This window comes from Pterocles gutturalis, unplaced genomic scaffold (genome assembly GCF_000699245.1).
Source record: "Pterocles gutturalis isolate BGI_N339 unplaced genomic scaffold, ASM69924v1 scaffold24225, whole genome shotgun sequence".
In the NCBI taxonomy this organism is placed as follows: domain Eukaryota; kingdom Metazoa; phylum Chordata; class Aves; order Pterocliformes; family Pteroclidae; genus Pterocles; species Pterocles gutturalis.
In genome coordinates this window covers 6813-24462 of record NW_010138928.1, presented here as the reverse complement: position 1 = coordinate 24462, position 17650 = coordinate 6813, and the positions used below count along the sequence as shown (strand labels likewise).

Sequence of the window (17650 nt, the reverse complement as noted above, 5' to 3'; positions counted from 1 at the left end):
AAAAAACTTAAAACAACTGAACTCCCACTGTAACAAGCACTTGTTAACAAGTAGTTCACATAAGCTGCCTGGCTTATTCCTTGAGAAAATAAAATCTGCATCAGTTACTTGTTACTGAAGACAGATATATGCATATAATATACCCATAAATACCTTGTGGAATTTCCTAAAAGGGAACACTATATCTTAGACAATGCTACACCATTTGGAGATCTGATTTTTTTTGTCTTGGAGGGCAAAGAACAAGATAAGCATGAAACACACCAAGAAGAATCCTGGCGGTGAAAAACAAGAGACATCTGCTTCAGTCACATATGTCTTGCTGACTAAAATCATAAGCTAAAGCTGACAGACCTCATCAATGCTGACTTTTTTGTTTTGCTGCTACTGCTCAGCTGGTTGTTGGGGCAAGGGATATAGCAGCAAAGCAAGACGATCATACACAGCAGGCTGTTTACAACTGTACTAATAAGCATATTAATTGCCCTCACACTGCCTGAGTGACAGAGCTACACCAAACAGCACAGACTCACCGTGCCTAAAACAAACACGGTTTGCAGTTCAGAATCATTAGGCAGGAATAGCATTTATTCTAAAAGTCATCCTGATTTGCTCAAGGTTTAAACCCCTTTCTCTTCCCACAACTCTTCTCCCTGAGCTCTCTATTTCCATGATTCCAGTACAATACATGTAAAGCCATTATCACCAGCCTTTTTCTGATTATGGGCAGTCTTTCCATGAAGAGCTCCACAGAAAAAAAGGGGAAAGAAAATCTGCAGTAATGCATTGATTAAAAAAAAAACAGACAGTTCCAAACATTAATGCAGAATTAATCTGACATTTTGTATAGTTTAAACAAATAAAACCCGACCAGAGTAACAATGGTAAAATTGCAAGAGAGGATATCTGGAGATACGGCTGATCAGGTATTAATGTATTTGTTGTCCTCCACAGTATTGTCTGCAAGATCCCCAGAGTAGTTGTGATCTCTTTATTAAAACTTGTGGGCATGTAATTGGTGCTGTAGCTTTGATAGGACAGATTAATGCATAGCTCTGGACCATGAGATGAAAGAACTGAATTCTTGTAGTATAATTCACATTCCTGCTTTTATGAGCAAGTTATTTTTCCTTCTTGCATCCTCTTCGAGGCACAGTATAAAACCTGGTTTTGTAAAAAACTATCCACCTGATAGAAGAACAACATAGCTTGGTCTGTGAGATGGGCAAGAAGCTGGCTCATGAGTCAAGAAGAACAACATAGCTTGGTCTGTGAGATTGGCAAGAAGCTGGCTCACGAGTCGCACTCGGAGAGCAGTGATCAGTGGTTTTTATTCAGGCTGGCAGTGTGTCCCCCAGGGATTGATACTGGCCCACACACTGTTCAACATCTTCCTGAATGATCTGGATGACGGGCCTGAGAGCACCATCACCAAGTCTGCTACTGACACCAAACTGGGTGGTGAGGTGGACACATCAGAAGGGAAAGCCATCTCACAGACAGACCTGGGCAGGCTGGAAGGGTGAGCCAGCAAGAACTGCATGGAGTTTAACAGAGACCAGTGTGAGGTCCTACAGCTGGGACGACACAACCAAAGAGCCCAGTACAGGCTGGGACCTATGTGGCTGAGGAGCAGCCCTGCTGAAAGGGACCTGGGGTCCTGGTGGACAACAAGCTGACCAGGAGTCAGCAGTGCACTGCTGCAGCAATGAGGGCAAACTGGACCCTGGGCTGCACCTGCAGGGCCATCACTAGCAGAGATGAGAGATGTGATCATCCCACTCTACCAAGCACTTGTCAGGCCACATCTGGAGTATTGTGCCCAGTTCTGGTCTCCACAATTCAAGAAAAGACACGGAGAAACTGGAGAGGGTCCAGATGAGGGCCATGAAGATCACTGAGAACCCATCCTACAAGAAGAGACAGAAAAAGTTAGGTCTTTTCTCCCTGGAGAAGACTCAGGGGGACCTCATCACAGTATTCTACTATGTAAAGGGTGGCTACAAAGAGGAGAGAGGCTCTCTCTTGACACAGAGCCATACAGAGAGAACAAGTTGCACCAAGAGAGGTTTCATCTTGACATAAGGAAGAAATATTTTACACTAAGAACAATCAATCACTGGAACAACCTCCCCAGGGACGCGGTACAGTCCCCATTGCTGGAAGTTTTCAAGGTCCTGTTGGATGGGGTGCTACAAAAATCTCATCTAGGCTCCCTTTCCCACAACAGGTTGGATCAGACGATATTTTGAGGTCCCTTCCAACCTGGGGTGTTCTGTGACTCTATAAACTGACTGGCAAGGTAGCTTCAAAACAGTCTCCTGAAAACACCCGCTACTTCTGAAGCAGGTAATAAAAATTTCACCTCACTTATACACTAAGATAACCTTCCCTGCCTTATTTCACATGTGTGTTTATACTAACAGACAAACTCAAAATATGTAATAAACTATATCCTTCTACTACATCCAGCAAGCCAAAGACCTTGTGCCCTGCCCACATGTATGCAAGTACAGATATCCTAACAGAATTAGCCAAATAAATATCCCACTCTAATTGCTGGCAGACTCTTGCTGTTTTGGCATAGAATTGAGTCACCATACATTTCAGATACCTCCTTTTACAGACTGTAAATAACATAGCCTAAATTTCAACACCTATTTTTATAAACACCTAGAACTGTAGAAAAATATACCACAAAACACCAATATTTCAGCCATAATGACACAGTTGGAAAAAAGTGACTGTTGATGAGGGAAGGCATCTATTGTATCATTAAGGTTAGTTTTAAAAGCTATTATTTATATTTGAAGCTGTCATTTATTGGCTCATCATAACTTTAAATTGAAGAAGTAGGCTTTATGCTTGAATACAGTTGAATAAGTATTTCTTCCTCCCTTGCACTGTCTTACACCAAAAACTCCAATGAGGCTTGAAATGAACTAATTGTAACTACGTTGTTCTGTTGTCTCACTTATTTTCCCTCATCCTTCCCAAAACAACACTTTTCTTGCCTTTTTTTCATCTCCAGTCTTTCAAAGAACTTGAGTTCATTCCTGGCTTTAAGCTTATCAAGTCGTCTCATTCTGTTAGCATATGAATAGCCTTCACTTAGGTTTCCACTCAAATGAATGGCTGTATCAGGATCTTGCCCAATAATTCTAATGCATGTAGAAAGGTGACAGATTCCTGCAGTTTATTTTTAAAAACTACTGACTTTACTACTTCCAACACTGAAATGGATAAGATTACAGCAACATATTTTATTAGCTGCCTATTTACAATTCAGTAACTTATAGTTACATTAAAAATTGTTCTAAAATTACATTTATGAAAAGAAAACTTTAAAAAGGAAAAACTGTATGGATTGTTTTCCTGGAGCTAATATAAACAGTGGACCAACTGCCATTTTCCTGCTGTAGCTATAAACACCTCATTTTCACTCAAGTCAGCAGTATTATTCTGCAGTCACACTGATGTAAGAAAAAAAATTATGCACACTGTTGCGAGCCCGCATAAAACCACAGTTTCTGTGAAACCTTCTGAAATACATGGAATACCTCTACTCTTTGCTGAGAAAGCTGACTACTGAGATGGACACCTCAAACCTGGGTACTGCTTAATTAACATATCGCAAAAAATCATACTCTGAACCGGGCTGAACATTTAACTTCTTGACTGTCAGACCTCCGAGACTAGGAGGAGGAACCTCCCACACAGGTTGGGTACCAATGAAATGCTCAGCCTTTCCTTAGCAATAGCATTTGAGAAGCCCTCTGTATTTTTTTTTTTTACAATTGCTAGAAACCTCGAACAAAGTTTTCAATGTTTTTCAAATTACTATGTGAGCACAGTCAGTAATCAAAGTATGCAATCATAGTTCCTATTTAAGACTGAAGATCTTTAGCCCAGATGCATTTCAACAAATTACATGCTTAACCGAGGTTTCCACTTTTCTCCATTGACTAAACAGGGAACCCAGAGCAGCAAAACTGCTAATTTAGGTACATCAGTTTGGTGCCTAAAATTAGGTGGGCTGAATATAGCTCAAAAAATTACACAGCACTAGCTGATGAATGGAAGAAGTCTAAGGCAGTAAATCAGTCTGATTTGAAGCAGCCTTCTTTAACAGGTCCGAAATGGTTCCTACAGTCCTAACTGCTTTTTCCTCCCAATAAAAACCACAATGGCAAACAATGACCCATGGGTCGAATGGTGCTCTGGGATCCAAGGAGTGCGAATTTTCTCCTTGGTTCTCCATTTGGAAAACATTAAATGTATCCATACACAAAATTCCCTAGATACAATATTCCATTATTTCAAATCCAATCAGTCTATGCTATTAAATAGCTCATTCAACACACTGCGCTATCCTGGCGAAGCCGATTTTGCTACCAGAGCAGAATTGTTGGAAGACGCTTCAGTATTTCCAAAATGCATCCCAATCTGACAACACAACTTTTAGCCTCAGTATTGGTTATCTGGCAGCACAAAGGAATTGTTAATGATTCATGGAAGGTTGAAAGGCCAAACAAATGCATTTCAAGAATTCTATGTTAGGCCAATTATTTTTCAGAAAAAACTGCAAGTGTTACATTTAAATTTCTAATTATGAAGTGAAAACAGCAAGAAATTAAGTACATTAAAATCATATATTTCAGAGGAAAAAATAAACAATCAAATTCAGGTATTATTTTGGATATGCACATGACATCAGGGAGAACTTAGTTATTTCAGAAAAGAACATTTTGTAGAGATTGTCTCTGCAAGGAACGTGCTTGTTGTAGTAAGCAAGTGATACAACTCCTCTCTAGAGAAGTTGTTTAATAGATAAATAAAACTCTTTAGGCAACAGAAGATAAAAGAGGGGAGCCCTTAAAAACAACATATTCTAAAACACAATAAAAATAATTGTAGTGGTTATTAAATTTCGATGAACACAGATCTAGGAACATAATTCTGTGAAACAGTCAGACTTCCGCGCTGTTTTTTTTCCTTTTGTTTTATTAAATTAATTTGTTAAAAGGAGTTTAGACTTCTTCTAAGCTAAGTATTGCAAAAGGTGAAATTCATATCAGTACAGTCAAGTGGGCATTTAGCTACTTTTTTTATTGTACCATAAACTACAATAGCTAGATCATACCAATCAGATACAGAAAAATAAGCACCTTACATTTCTTGCATGATACCCAGAGATGATACAATGCTAATAGTTCACTAGACAAATCCACAAATGCACATGTACAAATACTGCCTTATACATCAAACTTCAAGCAAAACAACACCTGGAAAAAGGGGAAAAGCTGATCTGATTTACACAAGCATCAATACCGTGGCAACTACAATACTAACATACAAACACAGCACAGTAAGGCTTTGAAAAGAGGTGGCACACCTAACAAAGACTTACCTATTCTCACTGCTCCAGTTTTTCCTGAAGAATAACTGAGGTTACTTTTATTGTCCGTTCATACAGCCTTGTGTGGAACAGTCTCTTTGATGTATATAGTACTTAGGGTAACTGTTACATGCAGGTAAATTGGGTTTGTTTGAAGAACAGTAGAAAAGAAATGTATTTCAAAATTAAAACCACAAAAATAGTTTTAGTTGCATCTTTCTGCCCTTACTTTAAAAATACAGAACTCAAAAAATACATTAAAATACATATTATTACATGTACTATTTCCCCTTTCATTGCTAGAAAAGACCTTGTAACCCCCTCTTTCTATCCTTTCTATCAAATCTAGACAAAACTGGAAATTCCTGAAGTTCAAATGAAGTGCTGGATAAACAGATGAAAAAAGGAGGACAAGAAGCAGGGGAAAAAGATATATCTTGACTAAATAGTGGTATTTCAATCTGCCTGCACCAGAGTAATAAGCACCAGAGTAATAATATTATGTCATATATATGTATGCTATGCATACCTTGAAAAAAGCCAAGAACTCACATTTCTGCTTTAGTAACATGTTTCTAACCCTGCCTTTATTCTAAGCCCTAACCTTTATTCCTCTATCATTCTCATTAAGTGCTCTGAACAAAACTAATTAAAGTGAAACTCATGCAGTTTCAGAAGATGAGAATATAAACTAGTGTTCTTACCAGTTTTGGCCAACACCACTGTGGAAGTTAAATTATTGTTAACTGGAACACTCCCCTTATTTTACTACCTCATTTTACAAAGTGAAACAAAATGGAAAAATCATGTTTCTTAGAAAGCCAAGAACTACCTAAGACAAACATTTGGTACTTCTCAAGCTAAAACCTGAAGTCCGTCTTAAGAAATGCTATCTGGACAAATAAAAAGGAGATCATGGATGTATATAACTCATTGCTGTATGCATTATAACTTTTCTGTAAATAGTTGCCTCTCAATTGCCACAGCACCGGAGAAAACCGCTAGAAAAAAAAAAAAAGCACCTGCTGTTCAAAAGGAAGAATACTCAGAAGTGTTGCTGTCACTTGATTTTCAATTCAATGAAAATTTTTAACCAACCATAACTCAATACCATTCGTCAAATCTGACTGCAAAGTGATGTTATTACCTCAGAGCGTATATGCTGGAGAGACTACATGTAGTGACAGAAACACTCTCATAGTCACTGCTGGAGATGGAGCTGAGGGGGGAATCACGTAAGCCATCCTCAGAACTGAAAAAACATGGAAACAAAATGAACAGCTGAAGCAAACAAAGGTAAAAAACAGAGCACTCATGGCTTGTCATGGATTATACAGAAGTTTATATTTTTGCTCTTCAGAAAATGATACAAACCTATTCTGTTTTCTTCCCAAGAAGAGAGAGAGTTTGTCAGTCAGTGGGCACACATCTTATTTATAAAAATCTTCAATTTAATTCATGCCATTCAGTTAAAACATTCAGGAAAGAACCAAGGATCTTACATTTTCATAGAGCATAGAGGGAATAGTGTGCCCCTGCTGTTAAGTGTGTCTTAACGTTATAACTAAGACAAAACTGAAAGTTCACGAAGTCACTGTGTGTTTCAGGCCAAGACACCCTAAACAATAAGTTTCAAGAACTTCTGAAATATCATGACAAGGTTGATCTAAGTTTCCTTACAACTGGAAGGAAAAAGTCTGTGAGAAAGCAGAAAGCTGACTCTTGAGTGAAGGAGATGAAGAAAATACACCTGCCCCTAAATTCGCTCAGTCCCTATAATGGCCATATATGTACCTCAAATTTGGTCATCTAAACCAACAGATGACTAGGAAGAAGCAGTCCCATGGCAAACCCCTGACACTTCATTAGAGGAAATCCACTAAGTAAAAGGATATGAATAATTTAAACGGATGGTACACAACTTGTCTCTGGCATCCCTAGACTAATGAAAAGCTTTTAAATAGCACATCATTTTAGATCATACATCGTATTATCAACATAGACTAGGATTAGAAGATTAAAAGCAGTTCTGCAGTCCTTATCAAACTACCTTGGAAAGACCAATTTTTTTGTTTCAGTAACACACTACTGCTCGGCTACTAGAAACTCCACAAGCTGAAAAAAACTAAATTATACTAAATAAGAAAATAGGTGATCTTAAGCAGAGGTATCAAAGCTGCATTGGCTCCAGGCAATGCAAAAGAATCATTCAAGCCTGCTGTACTCAAGCGTTCAGTCAACAGAAATCTTTGGATAACACAGGAAGAAACGTAAGAAACATCTTCAGCTAAAAGAGATAATTATATAGGTTCAGGATTATTTTACCTTAATTTTCCACAACTACTAGAAGATATTTTTATTCTCTTTTGATTTGTAGGCGTATGCATGGTACATATTCAAACCAGCTACGTTCAAAAATAATTTCTTTTATCAAATTTACTTTTGTAGCTATTTTTGCAGCTAGAAGTCTAGAAGGCGGCTTAAGGGGAATTCTTCAAAGCAGTGTATGGAAAGTATGTGCTCTAATCCCACTGAGAAATAATAGGATTTGTTTGCATACCTCCCACTAATCGCTTGGAAAACGTACCCCTTCATGTTCCTCATTTTTGATTGCCAATTTGAAAATAAATCCCAAGTGCACTTATGCTTTAGTTGAAAGGAGAGCCATCACAACTGGAAAATAATTTTATCAGACTTGAACAAAAATCTATTTAACTTTCACTCGTTTTATATAATTTCCCTTGCTAATTCTGCTCATTATGAAGAGATATATGCATTTAAACAAAGGCTTACTCTTTTATAGCTCATCACCTTTACCCATCCAATCTTACAATACGGTCATGGTACTAAAAAGTACTTTTAGTATCTGTTTTATGGCAGCTAAAGGATATTAAAAAACCATTAGCATGTGAGTTCACAGCATGATTGAGCAGGAGAAGCTGTCTTGCAAAGATGAAATGTATTGTTCAGAATAAAGCAGTCTTTGAACAGCACAACCCTGAAACAAGAACAACTAGCAAACTCAGCACCTTCTTCTGTGCTCTCTCACCTCCCCACCATTTCCAGATTCTTCCAGTGTAACAATCCTGCCAGCTGATTTGGGTAGTAACACTTGCCCTGAAAGATGTCAGGCTTGCTGTCCTTCAGTGCTTTCTGTGAAGCTCTGCCTTAAATATTTGAAATCTAATCAAAATATCTCAGTTACCAATAGTACATAAAACAAGATTATGAAACTATTTAAGAAATTAAATTCAATTTTCTTAGGTTCTGGTTTTCTAGATTTTTTTGTTTGTTTTAAAGAATTGGAGGTTTTCCTAAGAACTCAAAGTTCTTATACTTTTTGGGGGAGTTATACACTCTAGGCTAAAACATAAACCAAACCAACCACCACCCTAAACACCATCTCTCAATTAAGAGCAAATATTGTTTATTATCAACATTGTCCCAAGTAATGAAACCACTTTCTATCCTGAGCTAACTTTGCAGAGGGGACAGTCCAAACCAGAAGGCAAAACAATAAAGGCAGCACAACGTGATGGACCTTGATGGTAAGTAAACCTCATGAGTAACCTCTGAACATAACAGCGCACAACCAGCTTACATTATCAAAGATCTCAATGTTATCTTTATTTTCATCTTCACAGATGTTCTCTGACCAGCTTACAAGCCTCACCTCATATCTCTTCTCCATACTTATCCCCTCATTCGAATCTTCTCTCGCCTCTAACCAGTCACTATTGGCATAACTTCTTCTCAGCAGCTCCACTCTCTCATGTCTTTTCAAGCCTTGTCTTACCACCGTTTGCCATTCTAAACTGCTTCATAAATGCTTTCATTTTCCACTACTCCATCTTTTACTTGGTGCACAAACCTGGCCATGCTGAGCCATCCGCTGATTTCAGGATTAGATATCCATCTGGTCATCTGTCCTTTAGCAACGTAAACTATTTGGACACACTCAACACAAACCATGCTCACAGGGGTTAGTTTGTTGTAATAAAGGATGTGTAGTTTAGACAACTACCATGTGTAAACATTTCTCTCACTCCTGTGTACCAATGCAGATCAAATTTTGTACCAGAAATAATATTTATTATTTACGATGTTTATTTCTGGTTCATATTCAGGCTACAGCTCTTCAGATGAAAAATTCTGTGTTTATTTAGTACCAAGAAACGGGAATCCAATAATTATAACTCTGTTTTATACTTTCTTGGTGTCATACTAAATAGCTTTTCTTAAAAAAAACCCAAAAACACAACAAAAAACACCCAAAACCCAAACAAAAAAAAGACTCCTGACATACCCACTGCATTCTTCCTCAGTACACACAGACTCAGGATCTCTCTTTGTAGAATTTTCTTCTCATTAGTGTCTGCCTGAAGATTCGCTCAGCTTTTCTGAGATGCTGGTAGATCCTGAGGTGAATTGACCTGCTTTTCCCAACTCATGATTCCTGTTATCAGCTGATGGTAGCTTGGTGCACATGTTTATTAGCACAATTATAAGAAGAGACAGTATGTGCGTACAAACACATTCTGTAGCTGAGAGCAGCTAACCCTTTCTTCCCACAGGCGACTTGAACTTCACCACATCTCATGCTCATTTGAAGTTAATGCTGTGTTGGATTGGGATTCACAGGACTGTTTAAACTGTAAGGTGGCAGAAATTTGTTTCATGTGTGAGGTTTTAAACCCGTACCGTGCTATTTTAAGATTACATTCTAGCATGGGATAAAACCATCATCCACACTCTAAATAGAATTCTTCAGCATTTCTGATAAAAATATAAAGATTGCTCTTTTGCCTCAAAAGTGACATGGGGTGATGTGGCTGCCTCTTCATGGAATACGGGCAGACTGAACTAACGAACCATTTATTTAAAGCTGTTGGACATTTTTTTACAACTATTCTAAGTAAAAAACAAACTGAAAGCCACCTTTATCCTGGTTTGTGTGCTCTTTTCTAGTGGAATGTGTTTCCAGCATCTTTCTTTTAATTAAACCTCTGGCTGTTTCAGGGGATGGTTTCTTCATTAATATTATTACTTGAGGTACAATTACATTCCATGTTACATCAGTTAATTGTCACAGATCTTCTCTCTCTCACACTACATGAGAGCTAACTCTAAAGCCTCATGCGTCAGCTATATCAAATCCACACAAAAGAGTGGCTTTTAAAATCCTGTTTTACCTCCTATACTCTTTTCAGGAATCTATGTTAGAGTTCATACAGTCACCGTTGCTGCATTTCATATATGGACCTAGTAAAAGGGAAACTGGTACAAAAGACTGACAGCTTTTATTTGTACACCAAGGCTTCATAACAGCAGTCACATTATTGGATACCACTCAAAATCAGTGTTCAACAGACAAGTTCAAACACTGCCACTTTTAACTTGAGACTTGCACTCTTAAAAAAACAAAAAACAAAAAAAAAGAAGGGGAAGAGAGATTGAAAAAACTCATTTATACTGAATCTGAATTTGACCAGCGGCACAAAGACAAAAAACAATATACCAGAAGGGGAACAGAGGAATTTAAATTAAGTTGAAAGGCTGATAGTAGTTGATAGGGAACAAAATAGTTCCTTCTTGAAGTTTTATTACTCCCGAATAACTAGTTAAAAGACTGATCAATGCAAGACACTAAGCAGACATATTAAGCATTAATTTTTATGGAAAAGGCAACTTCGTCATGTAAAGACACACACCATTTTCTTAACTCTTATTATGATGGGAATATTATAGAGAAAGCATGAAATTAAGACATTTAATCAAGTTAGTTTGCATTGCAGTATCAATTAATCTAGTTTTGATAAAGGAGAACTTATAGAATCGAATGTTACAAACTAAAAGACAAGCTAGAAAGTTAATTTGTGTGGGTTTGGGTTTGGCTAGCCATCCCAAAACTACAAATATTTATTTTTCAAGCATTTGGAAAGGTGGAATGACTTATCTTAAAGTTGCTGTACTGAAAATGTGCACAAATGTCACATGTTGCTAAGGAGTGAGCAAAATAAAATACAGGCAGAAAAATTAAAATTAGAAACCAACTGTATAAAACAGGTGTTTACCTATCTGACAAAGTCATTCTAACATGCTGAGGAAATAAAATTTTAAATATATTACAAGAGACTATTGTAATATATAAATATATTACATTATATATCATTTTAGACTACAAAAATGCAACACTGAAAAGTGGGACAACTTGAATACCAAGTTGGAGAAAATAAATTATTCATCTTGTTCTAGAATTGCAATATAGATCAGAAAACAGCAAAAACATGCCTTTCCAAGGATGCCTCATTCCTCCTCCTTTCACTGCAAAAGCATATGGCAAAATATTCTATTTTTTTAAGCCCCACAAATAAATGCAAACAGTGCCAGCATCTAACAGCCAACAGACACAGCTAGAGCTTGCAGAAAGTGTGAAGAAGTTCTCCTCACTACTGATTTCATCTCCTTTTGCCAACTCTCAGGTGCACTCTAAAAGGCTTCATCAAGAACACACTCACCAAATAGACAAAGGAAAATGGCAAAAAGACTGTAAAATTTAAGCTAGACATAACAGACCTGCAGCAGAAAGGAGAGAAACTACATTTAAGAATCCTTTTTTTATGTCAGAAGTATTTTCAGGTCAGTATGTAGATAAACAAACATCCAACAGAACCAGGTACTTAAGACTAAAACATGAAAACAAGAGCATTGCGTGACAATATTTAACAAGCTGCCAAACTTCATAAAACATGTAGAAGAATTAGCGGTTTTACAAGGACTCTTCAACTCTGTAAAGAACAGAAAGTCAAGTATTTCCAAGACACCAAAAGACACATGACCTTCACTCTGTAACTTACTTTCCCCTTGGAAAAAGGAGGCACAATACTATGACAGAACAAGCATTTAAAAAAACCTGTATAGCTTGCTTCCAGAGGAGAAAGAAGGAATACTAGATGCAGATCTAAATCTTGGCTTTGGTGTTAACTTCTGTCTTCTTTTACCCCAAAACATCAAACATTGCTTTTTCACAGTTTTATAATCTTCTGTATTATTCTTACAGTATTCCCCCCCTTTAACAATTGGTTTGCTACATAACAGCCTTTACTTATCACATTGTCCCTGCACCAGACCAGATACTAACTACATCTTCACTAGCACTTTCCTCATACTTGCATCTCATTAATGCTGCTGCCCAAGACTCTTGGTGTCCTTGCTGGTTTATGTCTTTGAGATACTTAGAAGCAAATAATGGAGAAAGACATAACATCAGCTATGACCTAAAAACCAAAGTAGTAAAGACACGTCAATACCCAGATTTAAAGTAGAAGAGCATTTAATCTGTATTTTAAACTCCACTGAATATAGAGACTAGATAGAGAAACCTGAAATACCAGGTATTGCAGATTTAAGGATTAATTACAGTAAACCTGACTGGATCATTGAAATTATACCTATAATGTCATATTGCATCGTATAAAAACTGATTTACTAAAATAAATTGTTTCTGTCATAACATACTCATTTGACAGCTGCTTGATTCAGACAAGGGAAAGAAAATTTTCTTCTCCTGCTTGGTGCCTTACAGTAACTAGAAAGTAAATACATTTATCAATTTGATGAATGAGCATATCCTACAGCTATTCCATGTATATTAGATTGCTCATTGTTCTAGCTAATGGGTCCATCATTCTCAAAATAATCTACTGTCTCCAACATTTCCCTTATGGTTTAGCTGGCATTTACAAGCACGTAATAGGGAGCAGTCGCAGAAGCCTAATGTGATCTTAAAATTTAAAAATACCATTGAAAAGCAATGATTAGTCACCACTCAGGCAGCATGAGTAAGAAAAGTTCCACAAAGTTCTGTTTTGTAACTGAATTACCTCTTTTACCAATAACATGACTAGTGATTCAGAGGCAAGAACCAAATCTATATATAAAGATGAGAAAACTAAGGATCTACACATATATAATTTTTTAATACAGTCCTCAGCAGATCCCCAGCATCTCCATCTCTTACAGAATATACAGAAGGAGTTAGTATTAGAACATTTCCAAATAAAGGAGAAACACCAAATATCTCCATCCCTGTTTCGCCACTTTTGCAAAGATGGTATATTTGCCAATTAGTAACAGATGTACTGTAGTCTCAATAATGAATAGAGAGAATTAGATGTAATCAACAAAATAACTGTGGAAGAGGCTACTGTGAAAACAGACAAAACCTACTAACTTGTTATCAAAATATTCAAAAATATTCACCCACAAATTTAAGAACTCAAAAATGAATCAGATGAATTATTAACCTCTCCTTCAAAACTTTGATGTCTGGGGTTTAAAGATGGCAATCTCTAAAAATAAAAAGGACTCCCAAGGGGAGTCAAAGAACTCTAGTTCTGTGAGCCTGATGTTTGTATCAAGCAACTTAACAGAATATATCAAAAGCCCAAACAGGTAGACAACAATCAGAAGGTCTGCCAGAGAAGTAACATGGCTTCTGCAGAGGGAGCCTCTTGGGTGCTCTCTAAAGGAGTCCAGAAACTTGTGAAGAATGGTGACTCAGCTGTCAGCCTCTGGATTTCCAAATGGGTTCTGTCAAAATACCTCACTAAAGGATTTTAAAAAAGCTACGGAGCTATAGCATAAGAGGAAGGGCCCAAAATGGATAAATCATTCTTAACCATAAACAGAAAGGAGCTGTTAAACAACCAATTCTCAGAAGAGCGGAATGTCACCCCTATACCTCAAGTGTAGTTCTGATCACTTATCACTAAGAGGAAATAGTATAATTGAAAAAGGCTTACAGCAAGACAAAAGGAATGATCAGAGCTATGGACAACTTCTGATCAAGTAGGCTGTGACTTTTCCAACCTGAAAAGGTAACCACATAGGCAAAGTGTGACTGAGGTCTACAAAATCACAACCGGCACAGAGAGGCCAGGCAGGAACTTGGAGCCATTCAATGGAGCTGTTAAGAGCCAGGTCCAGAGCAAAACAAAAGGACACAGAACAACACACACCTACAGAACTCTGTGTAAAAGGACAATTCACATAAAAAGTTTTTCCACAATATTAATGGAGGTTGGACAAGTACGCAGAGAAGAGGTTACGATATCCACAAACCATGGGAGGCTGAAAAAGAAGCTTGCATATGACAATTATTTTTTGCAGACTTATTCTCATAAATGTCACTTAACCTGTCCAGGTGAAAAATGAGTAGACAAATTGTCTGAGTTTTGTAAACAATGTATGATTTATCAGGACACTAAACATACAGTAATTACTTCTAAGCAGTATTCCACTTGAGTGTTACAAAAGCATAAAATGTCAAAGGGACCTGTGAATTACTTCTGAAAATGAAGTTCATTCAGAAACCCTATTGTAAGGCCTTCAATACGATCATACTTACAAGCCTAAGACTGCAAAATACTTAGAATAACGAGGAACATAAAATTACCTCAAGTTTTGTGCACACTAAGTTGTGTTCTACCTGCAAGAAAAATTAAGTCCAGAGTAAAGAACTCTTGGTTCTATTTCCACTACCAATAAAATATTTTATAATCCAATTGGTATGCTATTAAACAAATGTTTATTTCTGTAGCCTTTTTACTGTGGTAATGCTTCATGGTTCAAGCTACCCTCATGGTGAACTCTGTACACATAACAAAAAGAGAGATCCGGCATCACGCACATGATCTCCGCAGTACTGACACAGGCAGAAAGAAAGAAAGAAAGCTGCCACAGACATACAGAAAACAATAACTTCTATTTAATTTCTTCCCTCTGCTTCATGATATTAATACTTCAGAGGAACTGAAGACATTACTCACTACAAAACAGGGTAACCTCTAAACAGTAAAACAAAATGAAGTCTGGTTTCCTATTGATGTGTGTAAGACTCCTACTGCCTAATCAAAGTTGAGCTGAAGCATGGCATTTTCTTTAACACAACTATTATTGTGGTCTCTCACTGCTATCTAGTTCCTTATTGTCATTAAATATATAGAACCTTAATCCATGACCTCTATTCTTCTATCAGTTTTGGTTGGAATGGTCCAATAGGTTTAAAAGCTGCTTCTACATTCTATTAGGCTCCTTCAGCACACAGACATTCACAAAGACACTCATGCCCACAGGCAACATGATCAGATCAACCCCGTTCTCTCAAATGAAGCTAAGTTAAGATGCGTTTACATCCCAGTCTAATCCTGTGCACTGACATAGAAGTTAACTTTTTTTAGTATCTGCCAAACACACTTTTCCTGCAAAACATGAGAGTACAACAGAGATAATGACCCAGGTAATGTTTAGCAGCAATGCACTCTTTGTTACATTAAACTGGTGAGATTAGTGTACTTTATTTCAATGATATAGGGACATTATAGGATGAAAATTCCAGTGTTCTCCAAACATTTTCCCAAAAAGCTGATGGAATCCAATAAAAAGCTACTTTAATTAAAAAAAAAGTACATTGAAAAAAATCCTGAATCCTGCAGCACACTACTTTCTTTAAACTCAACATTAATAATACACCAAACACTAAAGAACAAGGATATGGGAATTGATTTGCATGCAAATTACCACCAAAACATCAAGTTGCTCTTACCTTGAACTAGATCTTGACTTGACATCTTCCTTTGCTGTCCTTTCACTACTAGCATCTTCACTGTTGTCCATTTTTTTCTCACATAGTTGTTTTCTCTTCTCCCACTTCTTTTGCTGATTTGAGATGCTTTCTGCTTCTCCTTGTGAGTCATTTTCTGTTCCTACCTGTGAACCTGAGGAATGTGCCAGGCACTTAGAGGAGATTGGCAGTTTTTGCTCTTCTCTGCCAAAGCCTCCTTCTGCTAACAACGCAGAAGTTTCAGGTTTTAATGTTTCCTGTGCAGGGACTGTATTGTCCAAGTTATCTACATGGTCCATTTCCTTAGACTTTACTAATGTGTATGAAGCATTTACAACACCTCCTGCAGAATGTTTAGTCTTTAAACCCTCAACACCATCCTCCCTGCTGTCTTCACAGCTGCCACAACACACACAGGAATTAATTAGACAGTTTGTGGCAGCTATACTGAGTTTATGGGATTCATCCTCCTCCTCATTTGCTAATGGATTAGCAGATCCGGGAACACAACTAATAGCTGCTTCTGGAGTTGTTACTGGGGATTCTGAGCTAGAGGGAGATTTAGGATTGAATATCACAGTAGCAGATATTTTCATTCCCCCTGTCCTGTGAGCTATCACTTCTGCTGTTTCTGCATCATCAGCGTATGCATCCCAGCCATTGAGGTATAACTGTGAGTCCGGACCTTCTAGACAGCTGCATGAATTCTGAACTGAAATGCCAGACATCTGTTTGCTATCTTCAATGTTGTTATTATTGCTTAAGTCACTTTCAGCATCTTTTAAAAGCAAAATTTCCTCTGTCTGATGGCCGTTCTCATACAACAAAGCGTCTCTATATTGCAGGTTCTGTTTTGAATCGTGGCAAGGGTTATTCACCCAAGCAAAAGTATCACTTACTGAATCCAACCCAGCAAGAGCTTCTCCGGCTCCATCTAGGTCATCCATAAAAAACACTCTATCCTCTTCATCAGTTAAATTGTCAAGATGCTGTCTTGTTGGTGAGGCTTCTGTGCTAGAACTATTTCTTAGGCTAGGTCTGTGAGCTGGAGACTGACAGATGCTTGGAGGGGAAAGCAGAGAAGACATTTCATCTCCAACTCTGTGCACCATCCTATTCAGCTGTTCCAGCTCCTGTTCATCATACTGCATAGAACAAGCCAGCTCAGCCTCTGTGTTTTCAGCTTTTGCTGAAAGCTCCTTAGCAGGCAAGGTCTCAGTTATGCCTGGTGTAATGACAGAGCGTATTTCAGGATCTGCTCTGACAGGAAAATCCACATCTTGAGAGATGCAGAGGTTACGTTCCAGCGTGTGCAGTTCATCCTCAGTTAATGTCTGAAGTAGATCCCTGAAAATTAAGAAATACACACATCACTTCGCATTTACAATTATGTGAGCCACTGATATCACAGACTTTAAAAAAGCTTTTCCTGTTAGCACAGAAATCTAGAACCGGGCGGCACAAAGTACTTTCAGCTCTATAATTCAAGGTACACGTGGCATTCATATTCAGAACACGTTAATTGCTATTGCCTGAATGTGATATTTTCATGCAAATACAAGGCACCAAATTATTGACATCCTTGCAATGAAGCCCAAAAATAAATCAACACACACCCAAAAAGGGAT

At 37.6% G+C, this 17650-nt stretch overlaps 1 protein-coding gene across 1 annotated transcript in view; it reads right to left on the bottom strand.

The window, feature by feature from the left end:
- The window catches only part of LOC104468909 (lateral signaling target protein 2 homolog), a gene marked incomplete at its 5' end in the record, with an annotated part of 40748 nt that extends 23379 nt beyond the window's left edge, over positions 1-17369 (bottom strand). The window contains one exon of the mRNA XM_010083194.1: positions 16005-17369. Within this exon, the coding sequence (XP_010081496.1) occupies positions 16005-17369 (1365 nt within the window). The remainder of the gene's footprint in view (positions 1-16004) is intronic.
- Between the last annotated feature and the right edge of the window lie 281 nt (positions 17370-17650).